General features: G+C 43.7%; 1 protein-coding gene across 7 annotated transcripts in view; it reads left to right on the plus strand.

Moving 5' to 3' along the window:
* CUX1 (cut like homeobox 1) overlaps nt 1-26,061 on the plus strand; it is a 272,065-nt gene that overhangs the window by 108,039 nt on the left and 137,965 nt on the right. For all 7 annotated transcript variants that reach the window (XM_017828880.1, XM_017828881.1, XM_017828884.1 and 4 more), the window contains exon 4: nt 12,519-12,597. In XM_017828880.1, coding sequence (XP_017684369.1) covers nt 12,519-12,597 — 79 coding nt within the window. The remainder of the gene's footprint in view (nt 1-12,518; nt 12,598-26,061) is intronic.

Raw genomic sequence — 26,061 nt, forward strand, 5'->3', positions numbered from 1 at the left:
AGAGGGCTGATGGAAAACCTTAAGTTGGCAGGTGTTTGTTGGAAAACCAACAGAGAGCATTAACAGCTCTGGTGCTGGCTCCGACTTTGATTTCTCTTCACACCCCTGAGAGCACACGAGTAGAGTACACACGAGTTTCAAAGCCAACTGTTGTTATTTTGAAGTATTTCTATAGGCAGGGGCAGCTGGGCCAGTTAGAGGATTTTCCATTTTTGCCGTGGCCAGCAGTGGGATGCTCACTCACGGGAGGCCAGATGGGAGCTGTGGCACCACCGCTAGGAAAACATCCGGGAGGGAGGTTGCAAATTCCATTTGTCCTTATAAAGATCCATGCCTGTGTGGAGTGGTGGATATAGGTTTTAGCTTATACTCTTACACATTACAGAGCTGTGCCCCTAAAGTTATCCAGGAAATATGCCCCTAAAGCGTGTTTCCAGGAGCCAGCAGAGGGAATTAGGTGCCCAACTCCCCTTACTGAGGCTCGCATTTGGACACCCTGCTGAATCTGTATCCCAGCTAGGCAGTAACTCCTCATTTAAAAGCAGTGTGGTAGTTTTTATTTTACAACCCAGTTTCCCATGTATTGCTAGAAATAAATAAATAAACATGACAGCTCTGTCCTTGATGTATCTAATAGACATTTGTGAGAACAAAGAATGACTTGTGCGAGTCCGTTTGCCAATGGAAATTTACACTTTAAAATTGCTCTGAGTGGATTGCAGTGCTTTTAGAACCTTTTTCACTTCAGTTTCAAGCTTGCAATGCACTGACTGAAAAGTGCATGTGTGCTTTCAGCACTGTTTTTCATGAAGGGGACGTCTGAGGATCAAATAAGAAGCATAAATCCAAATTTGGCTACAGTGAAGAAGATTTCCCCGTTAGATCTCGCCAGAGACAGCTCCCTGTTCCTGTGTATGGCTCATACACACTCCTCCTCTGTAGTTTTGCTTCACTGATACAAAAATTAAGTTTATTTTGGTACAAATTCAACCTCACAGGAGTAAAATTTGTTGGTAGAAATCCCCTGTTATGTAAACAAAGCACAAATACGTTACAAGATTGTGCTGCTGAATCTCTGAGCTGGTGATTCCAGTCTCCATAATCTAGACAGGGTTTTAGAAACCTAAAAAACCTGAACTAATTATGATTGACTACATAAATGCACAACATTAAGCTGTGAATTGTGGTATTTGATTATAGATGTAATTACTGTATCTTGTTTTGGAGGCAAATCAAAATACGAAGGATATTGGTCTGTTCTGCTGAGTTATATTTGATTGTTCAGGATATAGATCTGGTTTCTGTTTGTTGTTAAGGCTGACTTTCTAAAAGATCAGGAGATGAATGCTCCAGGTATCTCAGGGACAAGGTGTGTTAAGCAAATAGGCTTTTTCCCATTTCAGATCCACTGGAGATGCCTTGATTACCATTTCCCAAGATGGCTTTGCTGGACACCCACCCCCCCAGCCCCGTGGGATTGCTTTGCAATTGTGTGTTACCTGTTAATTGATATTTAATGTCCTGGGAGAGCTGGCAGAGGGACCTTTTGGCCACACAGTCTCTGTGGGATGTGAGCAGGGAGGAGGAAGGAGGAGGAGGGCAAGAGGTACCAGGCTTTTACTACACAAACATCAGTTTTCAGCCCCAGATTTGTCCCTGGAATTGTTTAAGGCCAGGTTGGATGGGGCTCTGAGTAACCTGGTCTAGTGAAAGGTGTCCCTGTCCATGTCAGGGCACAAAGTTTTCTTTTTTTTTTCCCTTTTTTGCTGGCTTAGTTTCCCACCAGGTTGGTTCAGAGCAGCGGCTCAGTGCAGGGGGGAGGCCAGGAGAGCAAAGGCAAGGGCAGGAGCAGAGCAAATGTGTCAGCTCAGGTTGACTTAAACTGTCCTTGAACTGAACCTTGGTGAGCCTGACGTGACTTGGAGAGAGGTGAAGTTAAGCTCAGGTATTTATGTATCCTCCCAAGTGTGATTTATGGGAGCTGCTGGTAAACCTGGGGCCAGCTGACTTTATTTAAACAAATCCACAGGTCACTTTAGCCAATTTTTCTTTCCTTTGAACATGGAATATTGATACTTCCCCTCATATTTTCCCTTTTGTATAATATGAATTTCTAAATAAACCCCCAGTACAGAACATTCTGTATTCCTTAGTTATTTATCTCATTCATTCAGATAAAAACTGTTTCAGTTATCAAATAGCCAGTTTCCATTAGTAGCTGGAAATAACTTTTTTTGTATAGATCTCAGTGTGCTAAGTAACTGGATTTTTTTATGATGAGTTAAAGTAAAAGCATTATGAAATGAAATTTAGCGTACTACAAGTATTAAAATGCATTCCTAGTTCAGCAGGAGACTCTATTAATTCATCACTGGAGAATAGTTTCATTATGGTACTTTTTCCTTATTTAGGATTTTAATGGAAATTTGAATGCAGTTTTCTAATTGAGCAGAATGTTGTGTCTGATTCAAAGCTGATGGTATTGTTCTTTTGATTTTTGTGAGTAACTCTTCTGGCTTTCCTGAAAGATTTAAGGTCTGGATAGTGCAAAAAGGCTACTGTGAGAAGACAATTAAAGTCATTAATTTAAGAGTTGTAAAATTCCTGTCACTTCTGCCTTAAATCTATCTTTTTTTTTTCCTTACCATTAACCTGAGGATGCAACTTATTAATGGTTTGCTCACCCTATGCTGGGCTAAATACAGGACAGAATCAGAAAGAGGTTAAAGAGCTTTATCATCCAGTCATGAAATGATTATATATAATTTGCAAGGCCCCCCTGCAAGCAGCCATGTGAACAAGCTGTGTTTTGGGTAGGTCACTGTGCTTTACCCTGGGCACATCAGTGCCTGGATATTTGTACATGAAACCTGAAAGGAAGAAAGCAAAAGGAAGTTGATGGTCTTGGGGCCGTGTTCATTCACGGAGCTGAAGTTGTGGTATGGAAATCTGATGTTGGAATCCGTATTTGTGAAGTCATCAGACAGATATTTTAAGGCTGGGAAAGGATTTCCTGAGGTCATTACCATTCTTTTCATGTGGCATAAGAGCACTGTCCAACAGTAATGCAGTAATCCCTCACTTGGGGAACCCTTTAAGGCACAGACTCCGAAACAACAAACTGGACTTGATTTCTGTGAAAGCCATTTCTCATGTTCTTCTCACAGAGCAAGTGCTTTTAAGGGTATTGCCGTTCTGAGGAGACCACTCTGGCTCCCCACTTAGCTGAATTGCTCTTTAAACTATTAATTTGGTCAGTGGAGTAATTTAATAATTTTCCATATGCAGACAACAGAAGCTGAAAATCAGTTTGATGTGCTGGAACTCCTAATCGTGCCTTTGAAGGGGTACTCTAATAATGTGTGTGCCTAAACCACTACAGACCTACATTCCTTCTGCATTTTGAAGGAGTATCCCTGAGCTGATACCTCATATATTTTATTTTTTTTTTATTTTACCCCCTTTAATTTCCTCATGTTAGATTTCCAAACCTAATTAATACAATTTCTTTCCTGTAGGTTCACTCCATGATGGCTCAATTAGAGTAGCAGTAGAACTGTGGTTCAATATTCAGGCCAGCTTCATAATTGAAAACACATTTTCTTCTCAAAAGCTGCAGCTGGTTTGGTTCTGCTCATGCAGAAAAGGATATAACCTTGCATAACATAGGAAATGAACGGTTGAGAGAGAAGCCAAATTCAATTTCAGTCAGATATTTTGAGGATAAGTCCATGATCTATGGAAGCAAGGGAATGAAAAGTGTGTGTATGTGGAAAGCAGCGTGTTCAGCACTCTATTAATCACGGCCAGCCTGGGTGCTGTTGTGTGCCTTGCGTTAGCACTGATGCTCGTACAGAGGCTGGAGAGCAGCCAAGCACTCCAGAAGTTAACCTCTTAAAGACCCTGAGCTGCTTTCTGTTGAATAAATGTAATTTTGTGGTCAGAAATAAATGCTTGTGATGTAGCAGGAGCTTTGAAAACAACAGCGCGGCAAAGCTATTACAAATTGCTCTGTGTTGGGGAAGTCAACAGCATACATCAAAATCCAGCGCTGTGCTTGGGCCCAGAGCTTCCCCTGCTTTTCAGTGGAAGTCCCATTAAAACACTGCATTTACCAAAATGGAGTAAAGTGAATATTTCTGGCGGTTAATTTTCTGTTAATGTCCACTCCACATCTCACTTCTCTTCCCCAAAGCTGTTGGAGAGGGGAGAGGTCACGGCCTCCTCTTGGGGTAAAGGCAGCTCCACAGCCATTCATTGCTTTGTTTACAGAAGTGTGTAAATGATTATTTATTTATTTTTGGCTGGCTTGATTGCAGTTTAAACAACATCTTTCCCGAGGAAGGTGATTTAAATACACTCCAGCATCTCGAAGGCAGATGCGCTCTCCCTGCCGAGCACGTGGGGCGGCTGCTGCAGGGTCAAAAGCATCCCTGGGAGGAGACACTGAGCTCCAGGTAATGGACAGAACTTAGAGACTCTCAGATACAGTCAGAACCTCTCCTGTATGACCCTGGGCCATTTCTCAGCTGTGGGGATAACGGGCAAAGTCCCAAACATAACATACCCCACCAGAAGCAAGCGACAGGCACCGAGCACCTTCCTGAAGCTCTGGCAGGTTCCTCTCCATCCCATCCCATGTGCAGGCAAGTTGTACCGAGACAGCAGGTACTGCCAGGGCAACTTTGGGGAGGGTGAGCCCAAATCCTCTGATTTTTATATAACTGACAAAGTGCTGAGTGCCCGTTGGCAGCTGGTGGGCTGTCTGCACGGAGCCCCCGCTATGCCGCTGCCACGCGTTCCGGGGAAACGGCAACGCTGCTGGGAAACTATTTCTGCAGGATTCCGACAGGCAGCCCCGGTTCAGTTCGCAGGGTCAGGAGCATCTTCTCATCCTCGTGAAAAAAAGAGAGCTTGAAGGGTGCTGGAAGGAATGGGGATAGGAGGGCTGGGCTGGGTGAGGTGTTCTGCCGAGCGTCGTTGAGAATCCAGTCCCTGCTTCTCCAAATACAGGATTATCTCTGTATTTATTACAGAATTACTCTGAGGCTCTACACAAATCGGTGTCTGGTCTTGCTTTGTCATAAAAGAGAAGCAAGAGGGTGAGCTCAGTATAAAATACCAGCAAAAGGTTGCATTTTGGTATTTATGTGCAGGTGGGTTTTGCACAAATGTTGTTAATGTGCTCCTTCTTGCCTGGATTCCTCTGACCTAATTTTTTAAAATATCTAAATGAAAGTTTGGATCGTCCATAAGAGAGAGAAGCGATTGTAGGTTCCAGGTCACTGCTCAGAGGCAGGAGGAGAAGTAAGTGGGCAGGTCAGAGCACCCACTCACCTTATGTGAAGCTCCTGGGAAGCTGGAGGTGATGTGGGATAGCCCAGGCTGCTCTGCCCTCGTAGGAATTCTGTTTTCTCCCCTTCCTCCCTGCCCCACTTTGCTTCACCAAACGTGGCTGGACTGGCAGATGTTCTCTATCCTTGTGCTCTTGCAGAACCTCGAGGATCAGAACTGACATCTCTCCCCATTTAGTGACAGAGTAAATGATTTGCTGATCTCTTCACTAGAAAGATGTTCTTTCAGTTTTGGGGGAAGGACGTGGCCCCTGTTTGGAAGTCATCTCTTTGTTTTAGCTTTGTAGCATTAAGAGAATTCAGCCTGTGCTGACTGAGGAGAGAGGATGGGATGCAAAGTGTAGAACTGCAAGGGTAAATAATTATCCATGTGCATGAGCAAACTTGGGCCACTCCAAATCTGGTTTCACACAGGGTTCTTACAGCCCTTTAAGTTCAAGTACCACATGATTTGACTAAACACGAGCACCCACGTTATTGATTACTAATTGGAGTAAAACTTTGCAAATCAACCCTATTTCTGCAGTGTTCCTGCTGCTTGTCTGTGGATCCAGGTGTCCCTGGAGTTACTGATCTGCAGCACCAGAAAACACTGTGAGGGTTTAAATAACGTGTCAGACGGGCTGAGATGTGTCAGAGGGGCTGGGATGCTGGCATTAGCTTGGTGTTCAGGCATATTCTTTGTCCTTCACAGACAGCTCTAAGCTTCCATGAAGCCAAGTCCTTATTTCCAGAGCCAGGCTGTCCTTCAGTTTGTTTTACTTCAGCATGAAAAATACCAAAGTCTCCAGTAAAATTCTAACACGTCATTGCATCGGAGTGTATTATATTAACTAATGTAGATATTAACAAAGTCAATCCACTTTCATACTATAAAGACTGATCAATAGAATAGTGAGGGAGGGGAATTCTGTAACATTTGGCACTCTGACCCTGCTTTTGCCATCTGTATTTGTCACTCTACTTTCATGCTGTACCTGATCCCTGCGGGTGCAGGACCAACACCAGCGGGTGTCCTTGCCCTGGCCCGGGGTGTCCACCTCCTCCCTCCTGCTGAGCCCAGCAAATGCACAGGATGAGTCAGTTCAGTGTGCTGGCATGATGGAAAATAAATTCCTCTCCCTCTTTGCTTAGTTTTTCATCGAGTCACTGAGCTGAATCATGCAACAGCAGCGCCGGGGCTGGAGCTGATGCAAGAGAAGCGGCAGCCGGTGGCCTGAGGCAGGAGGAGGGATCTGGGCTGCTCTGCTCCCCATGGATGGGTTGGGAGCTGGGTGAGAGCAGGAGCTGAGAAACCCGAAATGCAGAGAGAGGGGTGAGGAGGGAGGCATGTGGGTTACCCAAGGCTCCAGGAGAGGTCCAGCAGGGAAAGCAGACCCGCCGTGGCCGTGATCCCAGGGCAGGGTGGCAAACGGCACACGCGATTTCGAGCTGGCAGTATCTGGAGGCACATGTTGGGCTGGGCTGTTTAACTGGGCAGGAAGATCAAAGATTGGAAAAGCAATGAGAAGCTGTCCTGTGAGAGCGAGGGAGCGGAGCTTTCCTCGGGGGATGGCAGCGTTGTTTGTCTGGGAAAGTCAGGATTTATCTGGGCATGAAAGGAAGGGAAGGTTTTAAGGGTTCAAGGTTGCAGCTGTTTCGCACTGGAGGGAGGCAGAATTGAAAAGTTGAGGGATTTGAGTCCTCCTTAAAGCTCTCTTCTTGACTTGAGGTTAAACCAACAAGGTGGTGAGGCGGGGATGCTCTTCCCAGGCTTTTCCCTGGTATCATACCTGTGTCCCAGCCCAAGCAGCTTTGTGAAGCAGATTGGTTTTGGATCCACTGTGAAGTCCTTAATTCCGTTCAAGAATTTATAGCCCAGCTAAAATCCACACCATATGCTTTAAGCAGCTGCACAGAAATAATTTTCTTTTTAATTTTGCTTCAAAACTCTTTCTGATTGCAACAAAGCTAAAATACAGTAATTTTTTTACTTTTTCTTTTGTCAGCAGCAAAATAAATTAACTGGGTTGGTGAACTGTATATTTTTATTAATTTGAAAAATTATAATGTCATATTTTTATTAATTTATTTATTGATAGATGGATATTAAGAAATTGAAATCAAGCCAACTGGGTGCTTCCTAATGCACACACACAGAGGGTTGTAGAGCTGTTGTGCTGCATCACCTGAGCATCTGATGGACAGTTTTATATGAAAGAGCAGCCAAGCTCTGATGTAAAGGCTTCAAAGCAAGACTGGTGCCATTGCATAGCATTAATAATCTTACTATAACTACCATTTGATTCCAAGGCAGCCATTCAAGAATATAGCTTAAAAGAATGGTGCATTAATGAGCTGTTATTGTGCTTTTCCTTTGGTTTAATATGTTTCTTCCAATTCTTAATGGCATTTCGGTAACTTGAAGTAATTGAAGACAAATGGAAAAGCTTCGTGATGCAAAACAATACAAGAGAAGATGTGTAGGGGAAGGGGGATGGGTGTCTCCTTAAGGCATCTATTTATTAAAAATCAGAACAGAAAAATAGGTTCTCTTCTAAGTCATTTATTTTCGTGTGCAGGGCAGTGAAAGAGAGATCTTTAATGTTAAGGTGGTTAATGAGAGTGAGGATTACAACTGAAGAACAATGAGGATAAGTAGAAGAGTTGAGGCTACAAAGCTCCTATTTAGCATAGTTGTGTTTGTGGATCTGCAGCTAAAGGAACTGTGAGTAAATCACTGATGCTGGACAGTAATGCTGGAGAGACACAGCATTGGGATCCCCTCACAAAGGAGTTGTCTTGGGAATTTGAGTTCAGCATCCCAAACATTCAGCTTTGTTGAGTGATCCGAGTGGATCCAAGAGGAGCAACACATGTGCCACTCTCATGGTCTGAAATGTGTTAACGTGCTGATATCCGTAAGTTCAGAGAATTTAAGTGTCAGTGCAGGATGTGCTGGCATCTGGCAGCCCAGCTCCCTGGCAAAGAGCTTCATCATCCTGTTTCTTCTTTAAATTCAGGAATGCAGCTGTGCAGCCTTTGGTCTGACTGCAGAGGCGGTACCTCGTACAGCCCAGAGCATCCCACCTCTGCAGACCTGCACACAGCAGATTTGGGGGGCAGTAGACACCAGGCTTGAATTAATGCTGAAATTTCTTAGTGCATAAAGAGTGACAGATTCCAAACTAAAGCCACAGACTTGGCTTTTACCTGTTTGAACCTGACTGGACGCAGCTGAAACAGGAAGAGGCGACGTTCAGATAAAACCACGTTCAGCACCTTCCCTGACACAGGTGCCAGATTTATGGTGCTTGTGTAAATGTGGAGATGAATCCATGATGACACTCTGATTTTAGCCAGGTGTAGTTGATATTAGACTGGGGCCAAGTGATCCTGAGCTAGGCTGTCCGTGCTTCCCAGGGGAGCGTGCCAGGAGTGTGGGGCAACAAGCAGCAAAGCGTGGGAGCAGATCACAGAGATTTTCACAGCAGGGAGGTGATTCTGGAGGGGAAAGGATGTCACTCAGGCCTCCAGGGTGACCTCGAGACCCCGAGCAATGACTCATGACCTGGAAGAACAAGGTGGATAAAGGGAGGAGCGCTCTCAGACCGGTGTAGCTCCGGGGGTGTTTTAAAGCTGAGTGAGATGAGGAGGGAGGATTCCTGGTGTCTCAGTTCCGTTATCGCACTGCAGCGCCAGTGGTATTATCAAGACAAATAGTATGCCAAAACTTAAAAGTGAACATATGTTTATGGGGGTGGTGGGGAATACAGAGGTCACTGTTGTTTCTTTCTGCTCGGAGAAGACATAATGGGGCCTGGTTTAGATAAATTAAGATTTGGAGCTGAGCTCGTGTCAAGACAACGCGAGTGTAATTATAAGTTGACTTCTTTCAGGGTCCCTGAAGTTTTTAGAGTCAAATAAAAATGTTCAGCAAGAGTTTTATAATGTAGTTCAACTGTTTAATGTGAGCTGATTGCAGCTCAGCCTTGTTGGCTCCTGAACCAATTTTACTTAGATTTGAAAAATTTTCAGTGAACTTCCAAATGCTTCCATGTCATTTCAGTGCTCTGTTTCCTCTCTTTCTGGACTTCATTTATATTTTGCTATTTTTTATGCATTTTTCATCATCCCATATTTCCTTATTTCCTTACACACCTGGGTGCTGGCATGCTTAATTATTTTTTCATTCCAGTTAAAGTTGTCATGGTGCTTTTTCTAAATTTTATTTTAAGGTATAAAATAGAGGCAATGCTCATTTTTAGTAGAACTTTAAACCAGGCACATTGATTTATTTTTTTAACAACTAAAACATAAAACCATATTTCTGCCTGGTGGGATTGTTTGGAATTCTGGTTCTGAATTTAGAGGGGGGGGGAAAGGTGTAAAATACCTGTGATTTACAAACTGCTTCCTTTGGAAAGTCTCTGATCTCCTTGGAAGATGTTGTTTCAATTCTGGTTTATATTTCCATCACTCTATAACTGGTGAGGACTGAATAAACCATACCTCTTATAATACTTAGGGAGAATATAAGTACAAATGCTCTTTATTAAAATGTGGAAAAACTGTAATAGGCAAACAAATCCATCCTGTTATTTCTCAGAAATGGAAGCATTTTAAACTCTTTGGCTTTCATAAAAGGGGCAAATGAATTTTTCAAAATACAGTACAGAATCAGTGCTGTAATGCTAATTGTATTTAATAATAGTAATTTAAATTTGGCTGCTCTCTGCTGAGCAGCAGCGAGAGAAAATTGTATGTGGGAACGTTAAAAGTCCACAAGTGGAACATATGGTGTTCCTTGGCCTTCAGAGTCTGTCTCCACGTACCCAGGAAACAGCTCAACTGCAGAAGCCTCTCTGGTGGTGCCCCTTCCTTCGCGCCCGTCCCCGAGCGGTGCCTGACGCTCCCCAGCATCGATTTCCACGTCCCGGGGCCTCCCTGCCTTTGGCACTTTGGTGCGTGGTCTCCTTTCAAACAGGCTTTGTGTGAAAATGTTCCGACCGAATTACCGATGTTCTCATTCCCTAATGAGCGTCAGTCCATCTGTGGTTGCTTGAATTCAAATTAATAAATGGGTTATTCACGACCATCAATCCCTTGCTCTCCGGCACGTCGCGTGCCCTGGGAGATTCCAGTGCCTTTCCATAGCCTTTCTTGGTAAATTCTGACAGATAAGCATGGCCAGCACCTCTTGAGAATTTATATCTGCTCTCCACATCCTCCCCCATTCTGACCTCTGATGCTCGTTTATCACCTTTCAGATACCTTTCTTTTTTTTCTAATTGCTAGCTGCAAATAGGTCAGGTTTCAGTTACGCTACACCTCCACCAACCTCCATAAATGAATCCAGATTTTGGAGGGATGTCAGTGAAATAGGAACTTGGTGAATTTCTCTAAACACAGCCTTGTATTGTGTTCCCTGAACTTGTCTCCTTCCAACCTCTCGCCGTATCTCCCAAGATTTCCCTGCCGCTGCCAGATGCTGTGCGGGCGCTGTCCGTGTCCTTTCTTCCCTCCTCGACTCCTCCCCTCCGAGCCTTTTCTTGGTTGTGCATTGTGCTCCTGTGTGATTTTTACAATTGTCCTTGTTGTTTGGTTTTCTGCCCTTAATCCTGCCCATGATGATCTCTACAAGTCACTTAGAGCCGTGAGGCTGATCTGTACCCGTCACGTGCTGTCCCGCGCTCCGCTGCACTTGGCCGCGGAATTTAATCATCCACGTTGCAGGATTCCCCCCTCCCCTCCCTTCCCAAATCCTTCCCTGCTCTTCACAGAGTCATTTTAGTACAAAGTAAACAGAAGTGGCACCAAAGCTGACCCCACAGCACCCTCCTGCTTATCTCTCCTCCTCCCTGCGCCGCTTCCGCTCCCTGGCATCCTCCGCTTCCCGTGCCGGAGCGTTGGCAAAGCCCAGCCACACCACAGGTTGGTCACATGCTTTCTAACGCTGCAAATCTCCCTCCTGTACAATAAAATATCAGATACTTGCCTGAAGTACAGATACAGTAAAGTCTGGCCATTGTTCCTGCCTTATCTGCCGAATCAATAATGCAGAGAAAGAATTCAAGGACGTTTTTCAGGCAGGACCTTCCTTTTTTAGGCCCTGGTGACGTCCACACCTTTAAATGGTTCCATAATGTTAACTGCTCTTTAAATACACAGAAGAATTGATATCAGGCCTCTGTATCCGTAGTTCTTCAGATCCTTCCTTGCCTATTATTAAAATATGGGAATGCTAATCTCCATGCTTTTGGTTTCCTGATTTGGGTAAGCTGCCGCTGAGCTGTGTCAGGCTTTCCTGTTTCCCTTTCTGTCTCTCTGCTTTGGAGTATTAATTCAATAGATCTGGTCTCGAGTCAGTTTGGTTGCTTATTGTCAATATTTAGTAATAGTAAATCCTCTGTTTTCTAGTACAGTCGGAAAATACACGTTTACAAAAAAGAGTTGCTGTGGAAGAAGTATTTTATTCTCAGAGCCATTAAGCTGCCTTTCCTTGTAAAATGGAGTTTTAGATGAAAATAATAAATTCTTAGATGAGTATTGTGTGTGTTACAGAACACAAAGAGAAGCTGGTCAGAGGAGCCTGGTATTAGGTGCAGACAGTACAGACTCCATGGGTCTGTGCCTGAGCTGGGTCACAAAACTTTTTTTGCATGTAGAAGATTCACAGTTATTTAGTGTTAAGTACCCCAGGGTGCCCATCAAATTCATCTTTCCATCCTCTTACAGGCTCAGTGGAAATAATAGAAAAATATGTTTCCCACAAAAAAGGCAGAGTGGGACATGAGAAGTGGCCGCGGCTCCATTTTCCGTGTTAGATCTCACTAAGTGGTAAAGGAAAAGAGCTGGTGAGGGGAGAGCCTGGCAAATACCAGGCTTCTTATAAAGATTTAAAGTCAAGAATCACAACAGGCAGGAGTGTTCAGAAAAAATTTTGATTAAAAAAATTATGCTTGTTATTGTGCTGAGAAATGGACTTTGAATTATATTCAGTACAGATGTGGCAGGAATAATCTTATAAGGCTGCTTCTGTTGGAGCTGTACACAGGAGACTCGGCTTCCCTTTTTGTGTATCAAGGAGTTTTACGTGAAATCTATTAATTTATATTTATAGCTCTGAGTGTGAGAGTTGTGTTGGAACAAGTCTTAAAGCCTCTTTTCTCATCGCCCCCTTAGATTGACGCATTGGGCAAACGAAGCAAAGAAGCAGAGGCAGCCTTCTTGAATGTTTATAAGAGATTAATTGACGTTCCAGGTAAGCAAATTATTTCCTTATTCTGAAAGACTGATGGCTCACGTTTGTGTGAATGGTAGTGGGCCCTTTTTCTACCTTTGATAAGGTAAATATGAGCAACGGTTTTATTCTGGAACTGGTATGCTCCAGTATTGTTTCTAATGGAGAGAACTGTGACCAAGGCACATTTCATGACTTCACGTTACATGTAATGTTTGCATAAATCAATTTATGTTATTGCAATATTGCATGATGCTCAGTAATTTGTTTATGAGAGGGTTCAGACATTTTTAACGCAAAAGATGCATCTTGAAGCTTCATCAAGAAACAGCAATATTTGTATTTTTAAAAGACAATATTATGCCTTCTAAAAAACCAAAGGAAAAGCCTTTCTGCTTTTGGGAGTAAATCACTACCAAATTTCAGTTCTGTGTGCAGAGTAAGTGTGATCATGAATTTTGTTTGAAGGCATTTATTGTACGTGTTTTCAACTTTCCTTTGTTTGGCATCCGAAGTTTCTTTGTTTGGCGTTTGGTTTCAATTAATTTCTTTTTACATTTTAGGAGTTGATTTTTCTGTTTTCCCCGGTGGTTACTAAATACTGTCTGAACAGATTTTTCTTTTTCCAGCTGTACCCACAGCTGAGAGGGAGTGAGGAGTCCAAGTCTCCTCTGCCACATCTTGGCCTGACTGAGCTGTTGGCACATGACAGTGTGTGTGTCATTTTATACTTCTATAAAACAGTGACATTATATATAATATTGAAAATACCTCAAGAGAGGTTTTGAGGCGTAGTTAATACTTTTAAGGGCTTACAAGGGTTTTTAAGGCCTCATTACAAAGTGCACCTTGGTCTTTACTGGCTCCTTATAAGGAGCACATTTCATGCACGCTTCGAATAAAAATTAATTTTTTAATGTTTTGGTTTATAGATTAACTGGTTAAAAGGTCAGTGTTTTCAGATGCTCAGTCTGAGCTAAAATATGTATTTTTTTATGCTTTCGCGTTCATAGTTGAGCAGTGCTCAGTGGCCAGTCCCTTTATAGAGATGCAGCGACTCACCATGCCCTTCCTAGCCTACAGCTGCCTTGGGAATGTTTTTTAGGTTAATCAGCCATGGTCTGTGAGCTTTCCTGTACTTACTTCCTGCTCAGAGTCTCAGTAGCGTTCCACTGAACGCTGAGCAGTTCCCTTTGCCCACCTGCTCATGCCTTGGGATGAGGTGGGTAACTCGGAGAGGGTCTGAATGTCACGTACAGGGTGTGGGCAGTGCCTGGCACGAGCAGTGTGGGCACGGGATGGAAACCCCTCCGTGAGAACATACCCAACATTCCTGCAGCCTGTGAGTCCAGCATTCAGTGCTGGGGAGAGACACTGCAGCCCTTCCATCTCTCTACTAAGGCAGGGGGCTGCTTCCTGCTGTAATTTGGGAGCTGAGTAGGTTGGGTTTCAAATGGTCTGTGCCTTTTCATGACTGAGCAGTCGTGTCAAACAAGGGCTGTGTGGGATCCTTCGTGTGCTCTTGTGCAGGGGCTTCTTTGTGAAGCCTGGCACTGACACAGGTGCTGGGATTTGAACAGCAGGTCAGACCAAAGCCTTACGGAGAAGGAGGGATGTATATCCCACCCGTGCTGTGGGATCTAAATGGTGAGGGACTTTGTCAGTACTTCTTCATAAGAGAAAGGATTTTCTCTTTTCCTTCGTTGGCAGGAGCAAAATTCACAGCCCTGCTTCCACACCCCACAGCCACATTCCCTTCACATGCCCTGTGTTACGTGTCACAGAAATATTTCTTTGATATTCTTAATGCACAGAAAAATTGCAGCCTGGCTGAGCTGTGAGGGCAGTGGAGTCTGTGGGATGAGAAACATCTCCAGGTTTTTAGTCCCATGCTCTATTTCCAGGGCCTGAGAGTGCAAATTCCAGGTTCTCAGGAGAAGGCCAGCCAGTCTCCCGTAGCTGCGTGCAGGCGTAACAAATACTCACTGTTTACAACACGTCCTGCAAGGAGAAGGCAAGCAGCCCTGAGGAATGTGTGGCACTGCTCTTTGTCAGTGTGAGGCACATGCACTTCAGCCCTTGCTCCACCGTGTTGCTGTTTTTTCTTCCCTTCTCATCCCAGGTAGTCTGTTCCATTGGGCAGTATCCATGGAGGGCTGGGTAGGTATCCGTGGAGGCTCGGGTGGTATCCCTGGAGGCTTGGGTAGTATCCATGGAGTGCTTTCCTTTATAAACAACCCCCAGTATTCATTTATCACGCGTGTTGTTCTGCCTCTGTGTGGCTTTACATATCTTTTGACCTGTTCATTTGGTATTTCAAATATTTAGGTATACTTTTAGCTCCCCAATCCTACTCTGTTTTCTTTTCGGTGTGAGAAGGGAGCTGTGATGTTTGGAGAAAGCTATGCCTGGAATGCTGCAGAGTGGTTATTTAGCATTAAGCATCGCTGTTACATGACAAGGGTGCAATTTTATCAGACTTTCAATATCCTTTATAGGACCATATAATAATTGCAGCTGAAGTCTAATTCCCAGCAGCCAATTTTATGGTTCTTGAGGAAAGCGTGTATTTCTCTCCTCAGTAATAATGTGCACACTTTATATAATTAAAAAGGGCTTCTATTTTAATTTTACTATAAAATGATCTGTATTGAAACTCCAGCCACGGTGCTTTATGGATTCAGCTAAGTTTAATGATTTTTTTTTCCTGACTTGACCAGAGTTTTCACTCAGGCTCACCAGTAAGGAATTTGTGGGAAGGGTGGTATTTTACTTGTAAATTTTCCTATGTACATCAGGGGTTTTCTCTTTAAAGGATAAACCAGACTTTTTATATATCTTTCTCCAGCTTTATGATGCTGTTAAAATAGCATTATCATTGCTTTGTGCTGCAAAAATTTATCCTTCCTAAAAGAAAGTACATGTCAAGGAAAACATTTTGGTTTATGTACATTTATACAGCTGTAATTCGCACTCAGATCGTTCTGTCTTGCTTGAGACTGAACATTTTTAATTAATGGAATTAATTTTCTCATTTAATTGCCTTATTTTCAGTATGCAGTAGAGAGCTAGGGAAAAGCAAATGCTGCCACATGAATTGCACTAATCAACAAGGTTGTCAAAACTTACCTTTAAAAATAATGTGAATATATTTATTTTGAAGTAAAGGGAGGTTGGATCTGTATTTTGAGGAAGCTTTCTTCCATCTGTTCGAGATTCCTTTGTCTTTATTTTTGTAAAATAAGTGCATTATGTTAGCACCCTTGACTTTTAGGGTCTTAATCTTGCAAACACTTAAAAGTGAAATTGGAGCCTTGTTGTGTGTTTGGAGGAGGGATGTTGCCTTGCAGAAACAGCACATTCATGACTAAAGCTTAAAGGAAAAATATTAAGCGTGAAAAATACTAGATGTTTTTATTTTAAGAAGGAATGATGTTTGCTGCTTAAATTTTTTTTAAAACAAAACTTCACTGTAATTTTCAAGTAAAAGTTAAAACGTGGAGACCAGAGTGAAGGCCAGGTCTGGACAAATTGGTTAAAATAGAGTTTCTCTTTCTGCTCTTTGTATCCCTGTGCACAATTACAGTGCATTTGCTCAGCTCTCAGCATTTCTCCCGTTCAGCAGAGCTCTTGGGCAGGCAAAGAAGAAATAATGCTGCCTTTAAACAAACTCTGCTCCCTGGAAGTGGCACAATTAAACCGAATTTGGTTCGGTCCATAGACTAGGAAAAACCATTTAGTGTTTTGAGCATATATATGTTTGAGACTGAGGGTAAGTTAATTGCTCTCAGTTTGGAGGGGCTCTGCAGCCTTTTAGGGCTCAGCCATAAATGGGGGTTTTTTTGGCTTAACGGGAATTTTCTCATCCAGAAACAAAACTACTCTTGGGGTGTAAAAGGGGATGGATGATGTGCTTGTGGTTTTATTGGAGACTCTTCACAGGTCTCTGTTGTGATCAGATTTGGTGCTCTATAATGTGTGTGGTGTGTTTTAGCTCAGAGGACCCTCTATCTAAGGAAAGCATAACATAAGAGAGGATAAAAATAAGATTTTTTTTTTTAATGTGCCCTGTCCAAACAATTAAAAGTCGTAACAGTGAAAGGTGGCTGAAAGGGAAATTTTATCTTTCCCTTACTCCTTGCACACCCTGCCATGGGTGCTGTGTCTTACTGAAAGGTTTGAAGGAGGAGCAGGCTCCTTCCAAAGGAGTTTTCCCCACACCCATCACTTCACTCAATGTTTTTGTTTAGGTGCAGTCCCAGTTCAGCCTTGCACATTCCAACTGCTCTGCATAGGGTGTTCTTTTTCCAAGGAGTGATTTTGCTGAGGAAACACAAAGTTCTTTTCAAATAAGTGATCAGCAAAGCACAAAGTAAGTGTGAGGGATTTACTTGTAAAGGCAGAAATGAAAATTTGTTTCTCACCCCTAAAAAGCCTCATTCCCTCCCCCCTGTCCCGTGCTGGCAGCAGTGGGATTTGCAGTGTTTTCTGCTATCGTGCTGTTGCCTTTCTCCAGACTTGCATTGCTGTTTGGGCTCCAAGAAAATTCTGTTTAAAGTGTATTTGATCAATGTTCTGAGGTTAAAGGTGATACAAGAGAAAAACAGGTTTGATTTTGGGTTTGTTTGTTGTTTTTTTCCCCCTCAGAAAAATGATCTGCTGCTTATGTTGGAGGGGATAAATGAGTATGAAGTTGTTGTGTTTATAGACGTTCTGTGGCATGGTTGGATTTTTTGGTAAAGTGTAATGTTGAGCAGAAAGGTTAATACCAGTCCTGATAGCAGAAAGTCAGTATAATACAGATTTTTACATACCCAGATGACCTGTGATGTGCTTAAATTTCAACATAAACACCCCCAGTCTTGTGCCGATAGAGATGGTTCAATGTAAATTTAGGGGAGACAAAAAGAGGGGAGGAGGAAAAGATGTTTAAGCACATCCCAAAGAAGAATAATAAAAAGATAGTTTGAAAAAGTTAATACCCAGAGCACTCTTGTCTGGGATAATGGTTGGCAAAACTGTCTAAAGAGCAGGATCAAGTTATAGTAAACCCTAAGTTTGTGGTATGTTGAGACTGATTAGCACCGAGCATTTCTGAGAAATGTTTGATATCATTACAGTGTGAAGAATTTTAAGCAGTTCCTCATTTGTTAATAATATGTGACAAAATGGTCACCCCTTTCCCAATAAAATATATTTGGATAAAATAGAAGACAGACCCGTAAAATGAACAGGTTTATGGTTTTGCTGCCCTTGACTTTACAAGGGAAATGAATATTCATAATGTGCCTGTTCTCAACCTCAGAGGGAAAAGAAAACAATATTACAGGGAGTAGTCTCAGGGGGAAGGGAAGCAAAAGGAACTCGCTCACGGACACAGAAGTGGTGCAGACACCCCTCATCAGAGCAGTCGGGTGTCTTTCTAAACAGTTGAAAATCTGATAAAATTAAGCAGAAAATTGAGCACAGTTAATACATGAAAGAGTGAAAAGCGATAAATCCCTGTGGCTGCAGGCAGTGATTTAGCTGGTGAGTGGATCCCGTCTGAAGCCAAAATCCTTGATGCTTCACCAGCATGTTTAGAACAGGTTAAAAATCGAGAGTTGCATAAACAGAGGAAAAATGCCCCAGTTCTGGCAGCGAAGCCTGTACAGTAGAAAATTAGGGACTGTCGACATCAGTGATTTTCTCCAAACTGTTGTGCAAACCTTTGCACAAAGAAGTGCCCGGGGTGGGGGTGAGAGGGACAGTTTAAAGCCCCGCTGCAGACGGGAGATTTCGAGCAGAGTTCTGGTAGGGGCAGCAGCTGCTGCTGTTTTATTTTCCAGCAGGGTCTGAGTCGCCCGGGATGCTGCTCCAGCCTTTGGGCAGTCCAGTGCTGAGGAATGTACAAGTAGCAAATAATCACTTCAGCTCCTTCCCCTTGGGGTTTGAATTCAGAGCCTCAGCATAACATACAATTTGGGATCTGTGCTGGATGAGTGCACGCTGGTAGGGCATTGCTGTTAACATTACAAAGTTATTTTCAGATGGAGCACAAAGTCCTGGCCAATTCTCCTCTTTAGAATTCATTCACTTTATCCTTATGTTTTGAAACCGATGTCAAAATAACTGAAAATAGTTCTGTTACCTGAATACGTGGCTTGAAGTTGGGCTTGTCTGATCACATACTTTTTTTCTTTAGTTTTTCCTGTTGAATTAATAATTGGATAAATTCCTTTGTAAAAGCTGGAATAAATATTCAAAGGAAGAAATATCCCTAAAGCATACACTTTAAAAAATTTATTGTGTGGTTGTCAAGCCCTATTTTACTTGGTAGGCTGGAGGCACGGAAGGAAGAGGGGAGGTGCAGATAAGGGGAAGGATGGAGTGAATAGAAGCAGGAAGAATGTGAGGTATAAGAAAGAAGATATCCCAGGAAATATCCCTGCGGGCATGGGTTGTGTTCACCTGGAGGTTGTCACCACAGCCCTTGGGAAGCTGTTGCTGCAGGGAGTGGACTTAGAGCAGCCCTAAACCCAGTGACTGGAGCAGTGCTGTGTGTTCAGAGCAAAGGCAGAGAGTGCTGGTGGTGGGGAATATTGGACTTTCCCTTTCTCGGTTGCAGGAATGTGAACTGGAATTAGAATAAACCCCAGCTTTGGGAGGGTTTAGTGCTAAGTCTGTTCAGAAGCTTTTAGGAGAAAGAAGGGATGATTGTGGCAGAAATGCTTTCAAACATAGTGGAAGGCCCTTTTTCTTTTATAAACTCAAAGTAGGAGAAATGAAACTTAGAATACAAGTGGTTTTCTGTAACTGTCCTTCGCACTGAGCTCACTGTGCAAGCAGAAATTCCAGTGTCTTTGGCCATTATTAGAACATTAACAATCAAATTGGAGCCTTTTCAGTTGCAGTGGCTTCTCTAGTAATTCATTAGGTCCATTTTCAGCTGACATAGTGCCATCAAATATTGTACTACCTATTATACCCCACATTTAATATTAAAAACTTTTCTGAGGATTTACTTTGGTTATTTCCTTTGAAAATACAGGGAATGGCAGTGCAGTTCAAGAAGGAGTCGATCCTTTACTCTGTGTTATATGATTTCCTGGGTACTAGGATCGAGGTGCATCTCAGTCTGGGGCAGGGCAGAGCATCTCTCAGCTGTAGCAATTCTCGAGTTGGGAGATAAATAAAGGATGTTTTTAAATAATAGCCCACAGGATCTAAGAACAACGTTCTGTAAGGGATCTATATGGTTGTGGTAAAATTGGTCCCGTGTCGTTTCATTTAACCCTGGAAGCATTGGAGATGATTAATGGGGAGGAAAGGCGCCGCTCTGCTGCCACTCCCCCCTCCCCGGGCCGGGGGGGTCCCATCAGTCTGGCTTTGCCGCTTCCAGAGGTCGGCACAATTTGGGATTGAGCTTTTTTGCTGGTAAGGAAAATGAGAGTCCCTCACCCTCTTGTGGGCACTTTGAATTCCCTGGTACGGCCCTCGCAGAACGCTCCGACAGCTGCAGGGTGAGGGAAATGGTGTTAAAAATTGGAAAAAATAAATAAAAGGAAGAGAAAAATCTCAGTCCTGTGGGATGGGGGAGTAAGAAAATATGTATAATTCTTGATTGAAGGAAGAACCCTTTTCATGGTTTTTATGAAGTGAGGAGTTGGAGAGATGATGAGCTTTGTTTCAAACGGAATTACGGCTATAACTCTTCTGTCCCTGGGCTACCAGAGTCATAGGGGAACAGGAGCAAAGCTATCATTTATTCCATGAAATCTTTGTCTCAGTCTCTCTAGGCTATTTCAATTTACCACTGAAATTTCTGGGGAATAATTAATGAATTAATTAAGTATGCTGTGAGGTGTTTGAATATTCAAAAGCTACAATGTAATTATTATTTTTTCTAAAACACATTTTCAGGTTATTTTCAGACATGCAGCCTCCCACAAAAGCACTTACTGCATCAGAAGCTCATGGAGCTTCTCGGTGTCTGTAATCCAGGGACTGTTCCCCGACAGGAACATTCCCTGCAAAGAGCAGTGTTGCATTCAGGAAGGGAAAAACTTCCTTTACTTCGTGACCCAAGTATTGTGACAGCAGAGCTGAACTCTCGGCTCTTTTAAGAAGTTAAATCACGTTAATAAAGTTGCGTTAAGGAGGATTATTATTTTTTCCTCTCCCGTATCATTTCGTGTGGGCGTTTCTTGTGAGCGATCACCGAGAGCTTTGCTTACAGTGCGGTTTGGGCAACAGAAATACAGTCGCGTTGAAAGAGACCCGTTGCCTTCCATGAATTATTTTTAGATCCCAACCTTAGGAAACACATTTCCAGCGATATAAATTATTAATTGCCCCTGTAGTTCTGGCAGTGTTTCATAACTTGCTTTCTTATCGTTTCCAGTGTTACAGGCCTGTAATGAAGAGGGAGGAGAGGGGGGGTTAAGAAAAGGCGAGTCCTTTGTTTTGGAGGAGGCTCTTCAGGAGCTCCATGTTACGATACCAAAGGAGTACAATCAGACTAAAAGAGGGCAGGTTTAGATTAGATATGAGGAAGTAATTCTTCCCTGTGAGGGTGGTGAGGGACTGGAATAGATTTCCCAGAGAAGCTGTGGCTGCCCCATCCCTGGAAGTGTTCAGGGCCAGGTTGGACGGGGCTTGGAGCAACCTGGGACAGTGGAAGGTGTCCCTGCCCGTGGCAGGGGGTGGAACAAGATGAGCTTTAAGGACCCTTCCTATTTTCCTGCCTGAACCATTATATGAATTCTATGAATGTATTTTGGGAACAAGCAGAGAGCGAACCCCGGGCAGGGCAGAGCGGGGCTCTGGGCGCTTCCGCAGCCCCTGACACACCTGCGGGGGTCTCACCGCGTGGAAAGCCCCCGGTTGTGATGGTTTTACAGCGTGTGCGGAGCTCGCCGGCACCGCTCGGGCACCCGCGGGGCCGCGGCCGCCTCACGATCCGCCCGCGCCGCGATCCAGGCCGGGCTTTGCCGCTCGCCCGCCGCGCTCCGGGCCGGGGCCGGCCGGGGGTCCGGGCAGCCCCCTCAGGGCTCCGGGCGGCTCCCCGAGGGTCCGGGGGTCCGGGCAGCCCCCTCAGGGCTCCGGGCGGCTCCTCGAGGGTTCGGGGGTCCGGGCAGCCCCCTCAGGGCTCCGGGCGGCGGCACCTCCCGGCGGGGCTGGCAGGGCCCGTTCCTCGGGGAACGCATCCCTAAATTAAAAAAAAAAAAAAACTATTTAAGATATATATATATATATATATATATATATATATATATATATAGGGAGAGAGGGTAATTGGGCCCAGCGCGCTGTAAATTGTACATTTAAACAATGACACAGTTTTTCCACTTCATTTGGCAAATTTTCCTCCCGCAGCCCATCCCGCCATAGGTCCCTCTGTGTGTGGGGGGAGACCCTCACAGCAACAACACCCGCGGCCAAAGGGTTAAACATTAACTTTAAACGTTCCCTGTCCCGCACGAGCTCGTTTTTTCCGTGAGCCGAGGTGGGCTTTTCCCCCCTCTCCTTAAATAACGAGGGTGGTCCCAGCATACTCTATATCGAGACAGCTTTTCATCAGTTGCTCATCAGCATGCTAATTGCTGTATGACTAATTATGCCCTGAATTCCAGTTGATTTTCTTAATGAGACAGCTGGGTTAATTATGTAATCGTATGATTACATTAGCCCAGAGTGCCCTGGCGAAAAGGAAGGCGGGCGGGAGTGGGATGTCACCGGGCGAGGGGTGCGCGGGGGGCACCCACGGCCACTAATGACCGGGGAGGGCAACCCTGCGACGGTGCTCGTGGTGTAAACACCAGGGTTAAATTATTAATAGTAAGAGCTGCGTCGTCTTCTCCCAGCTCCCAGAATGAGGGAGGAACAGGGGTTCGTAAACAAGACTCACTTTGGAAGTTCGGGGTGGTCGTCAGTGACCCTGTTGTATGTCCAGGGGTGAGGTTGGGTTTGGGCTGAGTGACATGGGGTGGTGAGCGGGTCATAGGATCAGAGAATATCCTCAGTTGGAAGGGACCCTTAGGGATCATCCAGTCCAACTCCTGGCCCTGCCCAGGACACCCCAACAATCCCACCCTGTCCATGAGAACATTGTCCAAATGCTTCTTGAGCTCTGGCAGCCTTGGGGCCATGCCCACTGCCCTGGGGAGCCTGTTCAGTGCCCAACCACCCTCCAGGGAAAGAAACTTTTCCTAATAGCCAACCTAACCCTCCCCTGACACAGCTCCAGCCTTTCCCTCAGGTCCTGTCACTGGTCACAAAGAGCAGAGATCGGAGCTTCCCCTCATGAGAAAGCTGCAGACCCCGATGAGTTTCCTCTTCAGGCTGAACAAAACAAATGTCCTCAGCCGCTCCCCGTATGGCCCCTCTAGACCCTTCACCATCTTTGCAGCCTCCTTTGTGTGCCCTCTAATAGCTTTATATTTTTATTACATTGTGGCACCCAAAACCGCACCCAGGGTGATGCTGGGCTGCCTCTCCCTGCTCAGGTAACTTACAGTTTGGGCAAGATCCGCCTTTGAGTTTCTATTAAAATTGTTCATAAAGTCAGTAGTTTACATGCATAAGCAGCAGCAGCAAAAAAAAATTGTTTCTTTTGCACTGCTGTTCAAAAAAGGTGCATCATCACGGCATGTGTGTGGTGTGAGAACAGCCTCGGAGGTGTTGCTGTGGCTGGTTTGCTCCAGCTCGTTTGATGCGAAGTATTAACTGCTACAAAAACTACTTTACATTTGTAACATTAATTTTTTCACGTCTGTGTCCATCGAGATGTGTCCGTCCCCCTCCTTTGTGGGGATAGAAGCTCCTCTGTGAGGGGACGGTGTGGTGTCCCAGCAGTGAGCACAGGGATGGTGGTGAATCCGTTGGGAAGGAAAGGCAGAAATGGGCTTTGCAGGTCCTGGGTTTAAAATAGTGTTTCTCCTGTGGTGGTGTGGAGGAAGCCTTGTCAGGGATCGGATCCAGATGTGCTGGGCTGTGTACGAACACAGGATGCAGAGGGCTTCTCTGTGGGTACGGGATGCAACAAGTGTTTTAGGAAAAACGAACAGAATAGGAAGCAATAGAAAAAATACACTAAATTTAGTATAAAAATAGACATCTTGGTTTACTCTTGGGCAGTAATGATCTTGCAAAACACTTCTTCAAGTTCTGAATGATCCTATTCCTTTTACCAGGGATCCTTTTTAGCAGGGATCCAGAACTTTTGCAAGAGAAGATTCAAACCAAGAGAATAATGTGTGATGAGTTTTCCACATTTGAGTGTTCAGTGAGGTGATTTTTCTCTTTTACAGACCACAGAAAGGGCATTTCCTTTGCTGCCTCTCTCCGTAAGCCAGGGCCACTTGATTTTTTTGAGCCGTGTGTGCCTGTTGTTTGTGAAATGAATCGAAAGTTTTGGTCCATTGCTTGTTTAAAAATTCAGTGACCTCCTGTTAAATGACATGAAACATACTTTGTAAGCCTGGTTAATATAAAAAGGTATGCTTTTCCATGCATGCATGTGTTGGGAAGAGGAGGGTATTTTTATTTATTTTTAAATCCATTCCACTCAGGTAAGAAAAAAGTCGTCGTGACTGTAAGGTTTTTACTTGTTTCAGGTTAATTGGTGTTCATAAATACTCCAGAAATAACAGGTTTTTAGGTTTTTTAAGCTAAAAGAGCATGTTGGAGCTTGCCATAAGAAATTATTTGTGTCTCTGCCTGAAACGTCTCGGTTACTTTATTGTCATACAGTGATTAGTTTTCTTTAATGCAGTTTATAAAAATTAAGTCTTAAGAGGTGCTTCAGCCGTGGGTTTTTTTACATGTCCTCCAGCAGTATTTAGTGGCTGCAGGCCATTAGTCCTTCAAATAGGCTCTAGTGAAGTTTGAGGTTTAATGCACAGAGACTTTTTTTACATTTTGTTTGTTCTGCCACTGTTTTGCTACTTGAACATTAACCTTTAATAGAGCTAAATTAAATATACATGTCCTGATGAATAATTATGAGATTGCAAGCATTTTCATTTTGCACATAAAGCTTCTCAGGGATTGCAAATTTGACTTCAGGTTTAGTCATTATTCACTTCATAATGCCCACGTTATTTTTTTGTCCTTTAATTCTTTACTGATTTCAATATAAAAAGCCCTGTGTATTCGGAGCAAAACGCCTCTTGTGGGTGTCCTGGCTTTTTTACAATGGGGGTGTTAAAACGAGAAGGGGGGAAAAAAAGGGCACCCCCAATTTTGTGAGGTTCAGTTTCTTTCACTGTGGCGCTTCAGCACCGTTCGACAGAAATCCTGCGGCCGAAGCTTGAGATCCCCAACCTGATACGATTCGTGGTTCCTGTACCGATTCAAGATGTGGATGAATTGAGACGATCCAGCCTTTCTTTACGTTCAGCAGATGAATGTCCCGGGCTGGCGCTCTGGGAGAAGTGCTGAGCTGCAGGAGTGTGACAAAACGTTGCTCGCGGATGAAGGTCGGCAGACCTCCATGGGAGAGGGTGATGTTGTGACAGCCCACGCCGTAACTGGACCATGCATAAATACTGCAGAGCCTTTAACTCGTGCTACTGCTGTGACTTCAACTTTATATTTAATTCCTTACCTGTACCCCCCCCGTCTCTGCCACCGTAACATTTTAAGTTTGATTTATTATAAATATTTTAATGCGGATAATAATAACGAAAAGTATTTGGCCTAAAAAGCATAAATGAAAAAGCTATGTAGTCATAAACTATGTATGCACAGAGAACAGATGACAAGCAACCTAGATTTTGTATTATGAACAGGGTAATGCCATAAGCTGTTGAAGAACTGGAGTAACAAAATGCAGCAGGCTGCTACTTAGAATGTCTCTGAGCTCAACATAACCCAGTGCTATTCTTTTATAAACTATGCAACAACGCTGGCATATTGAAAAAACACACAGGCTCATGCTTAATGTGTTAACAGAGGTACAATAGACTTATTATGTGTTTCCAGAGACTGAGGGTGGTCTGAAAAATTAATGACTGTGGTGGTTGAAAATTAAGTGAACTCCCTAATATATACTGTTGTTGATCCACTGAGTTTGGTGTTTAGCATTCCTCAACAGGAGACTAAATCTTTGCAGCCATTTCACAAGAGATGCTGGCGCCCACAGCAGAAATATATTCAATAACCTTTTATAAGTCCATCTCACTCCAGTGTTTTCTTATTCTGACTGGGAAGAAGTCTCAGAATAAATCACATGTGCACATGTCAGGTGTGTGCTGGGGACCTTCTTTATCAGAAAGGGATGAGCATCAGAGAATTAATTTTGAGAGGAAATTTGATTAATAGTATTAGAAACAGAGGGATCCAACCCCAAGCTTCATTGAGTTATTTACATCCACACAACAATTCTGATTATTATTGATCTGTCAGTTAGAACAAGTATAGCTCAGATCTCCATGATCAGATAACCTCTTGGAATTCTGCTGTGCAGGAGGGCACAGTTTGCTTCAGAAGTTCACTCCTGTA

Source organism: Lepidothrix coronata, unplaced genomic scaffold (genome assembly GCF_001604755.1).
Source record: "Lepidothrix coronata isolate B3197 unplaced genomic scaffold, Lepidothrix_coronata-1.0 Scaffold154, whole genome shotgun sequence".
Classification (NCBI taxonomy): Eukaryota; Metazoa; Chordata; class Aves; order Passeriformes; family Pipridae; genus Lepidothrix; species Lepidothrix coronata.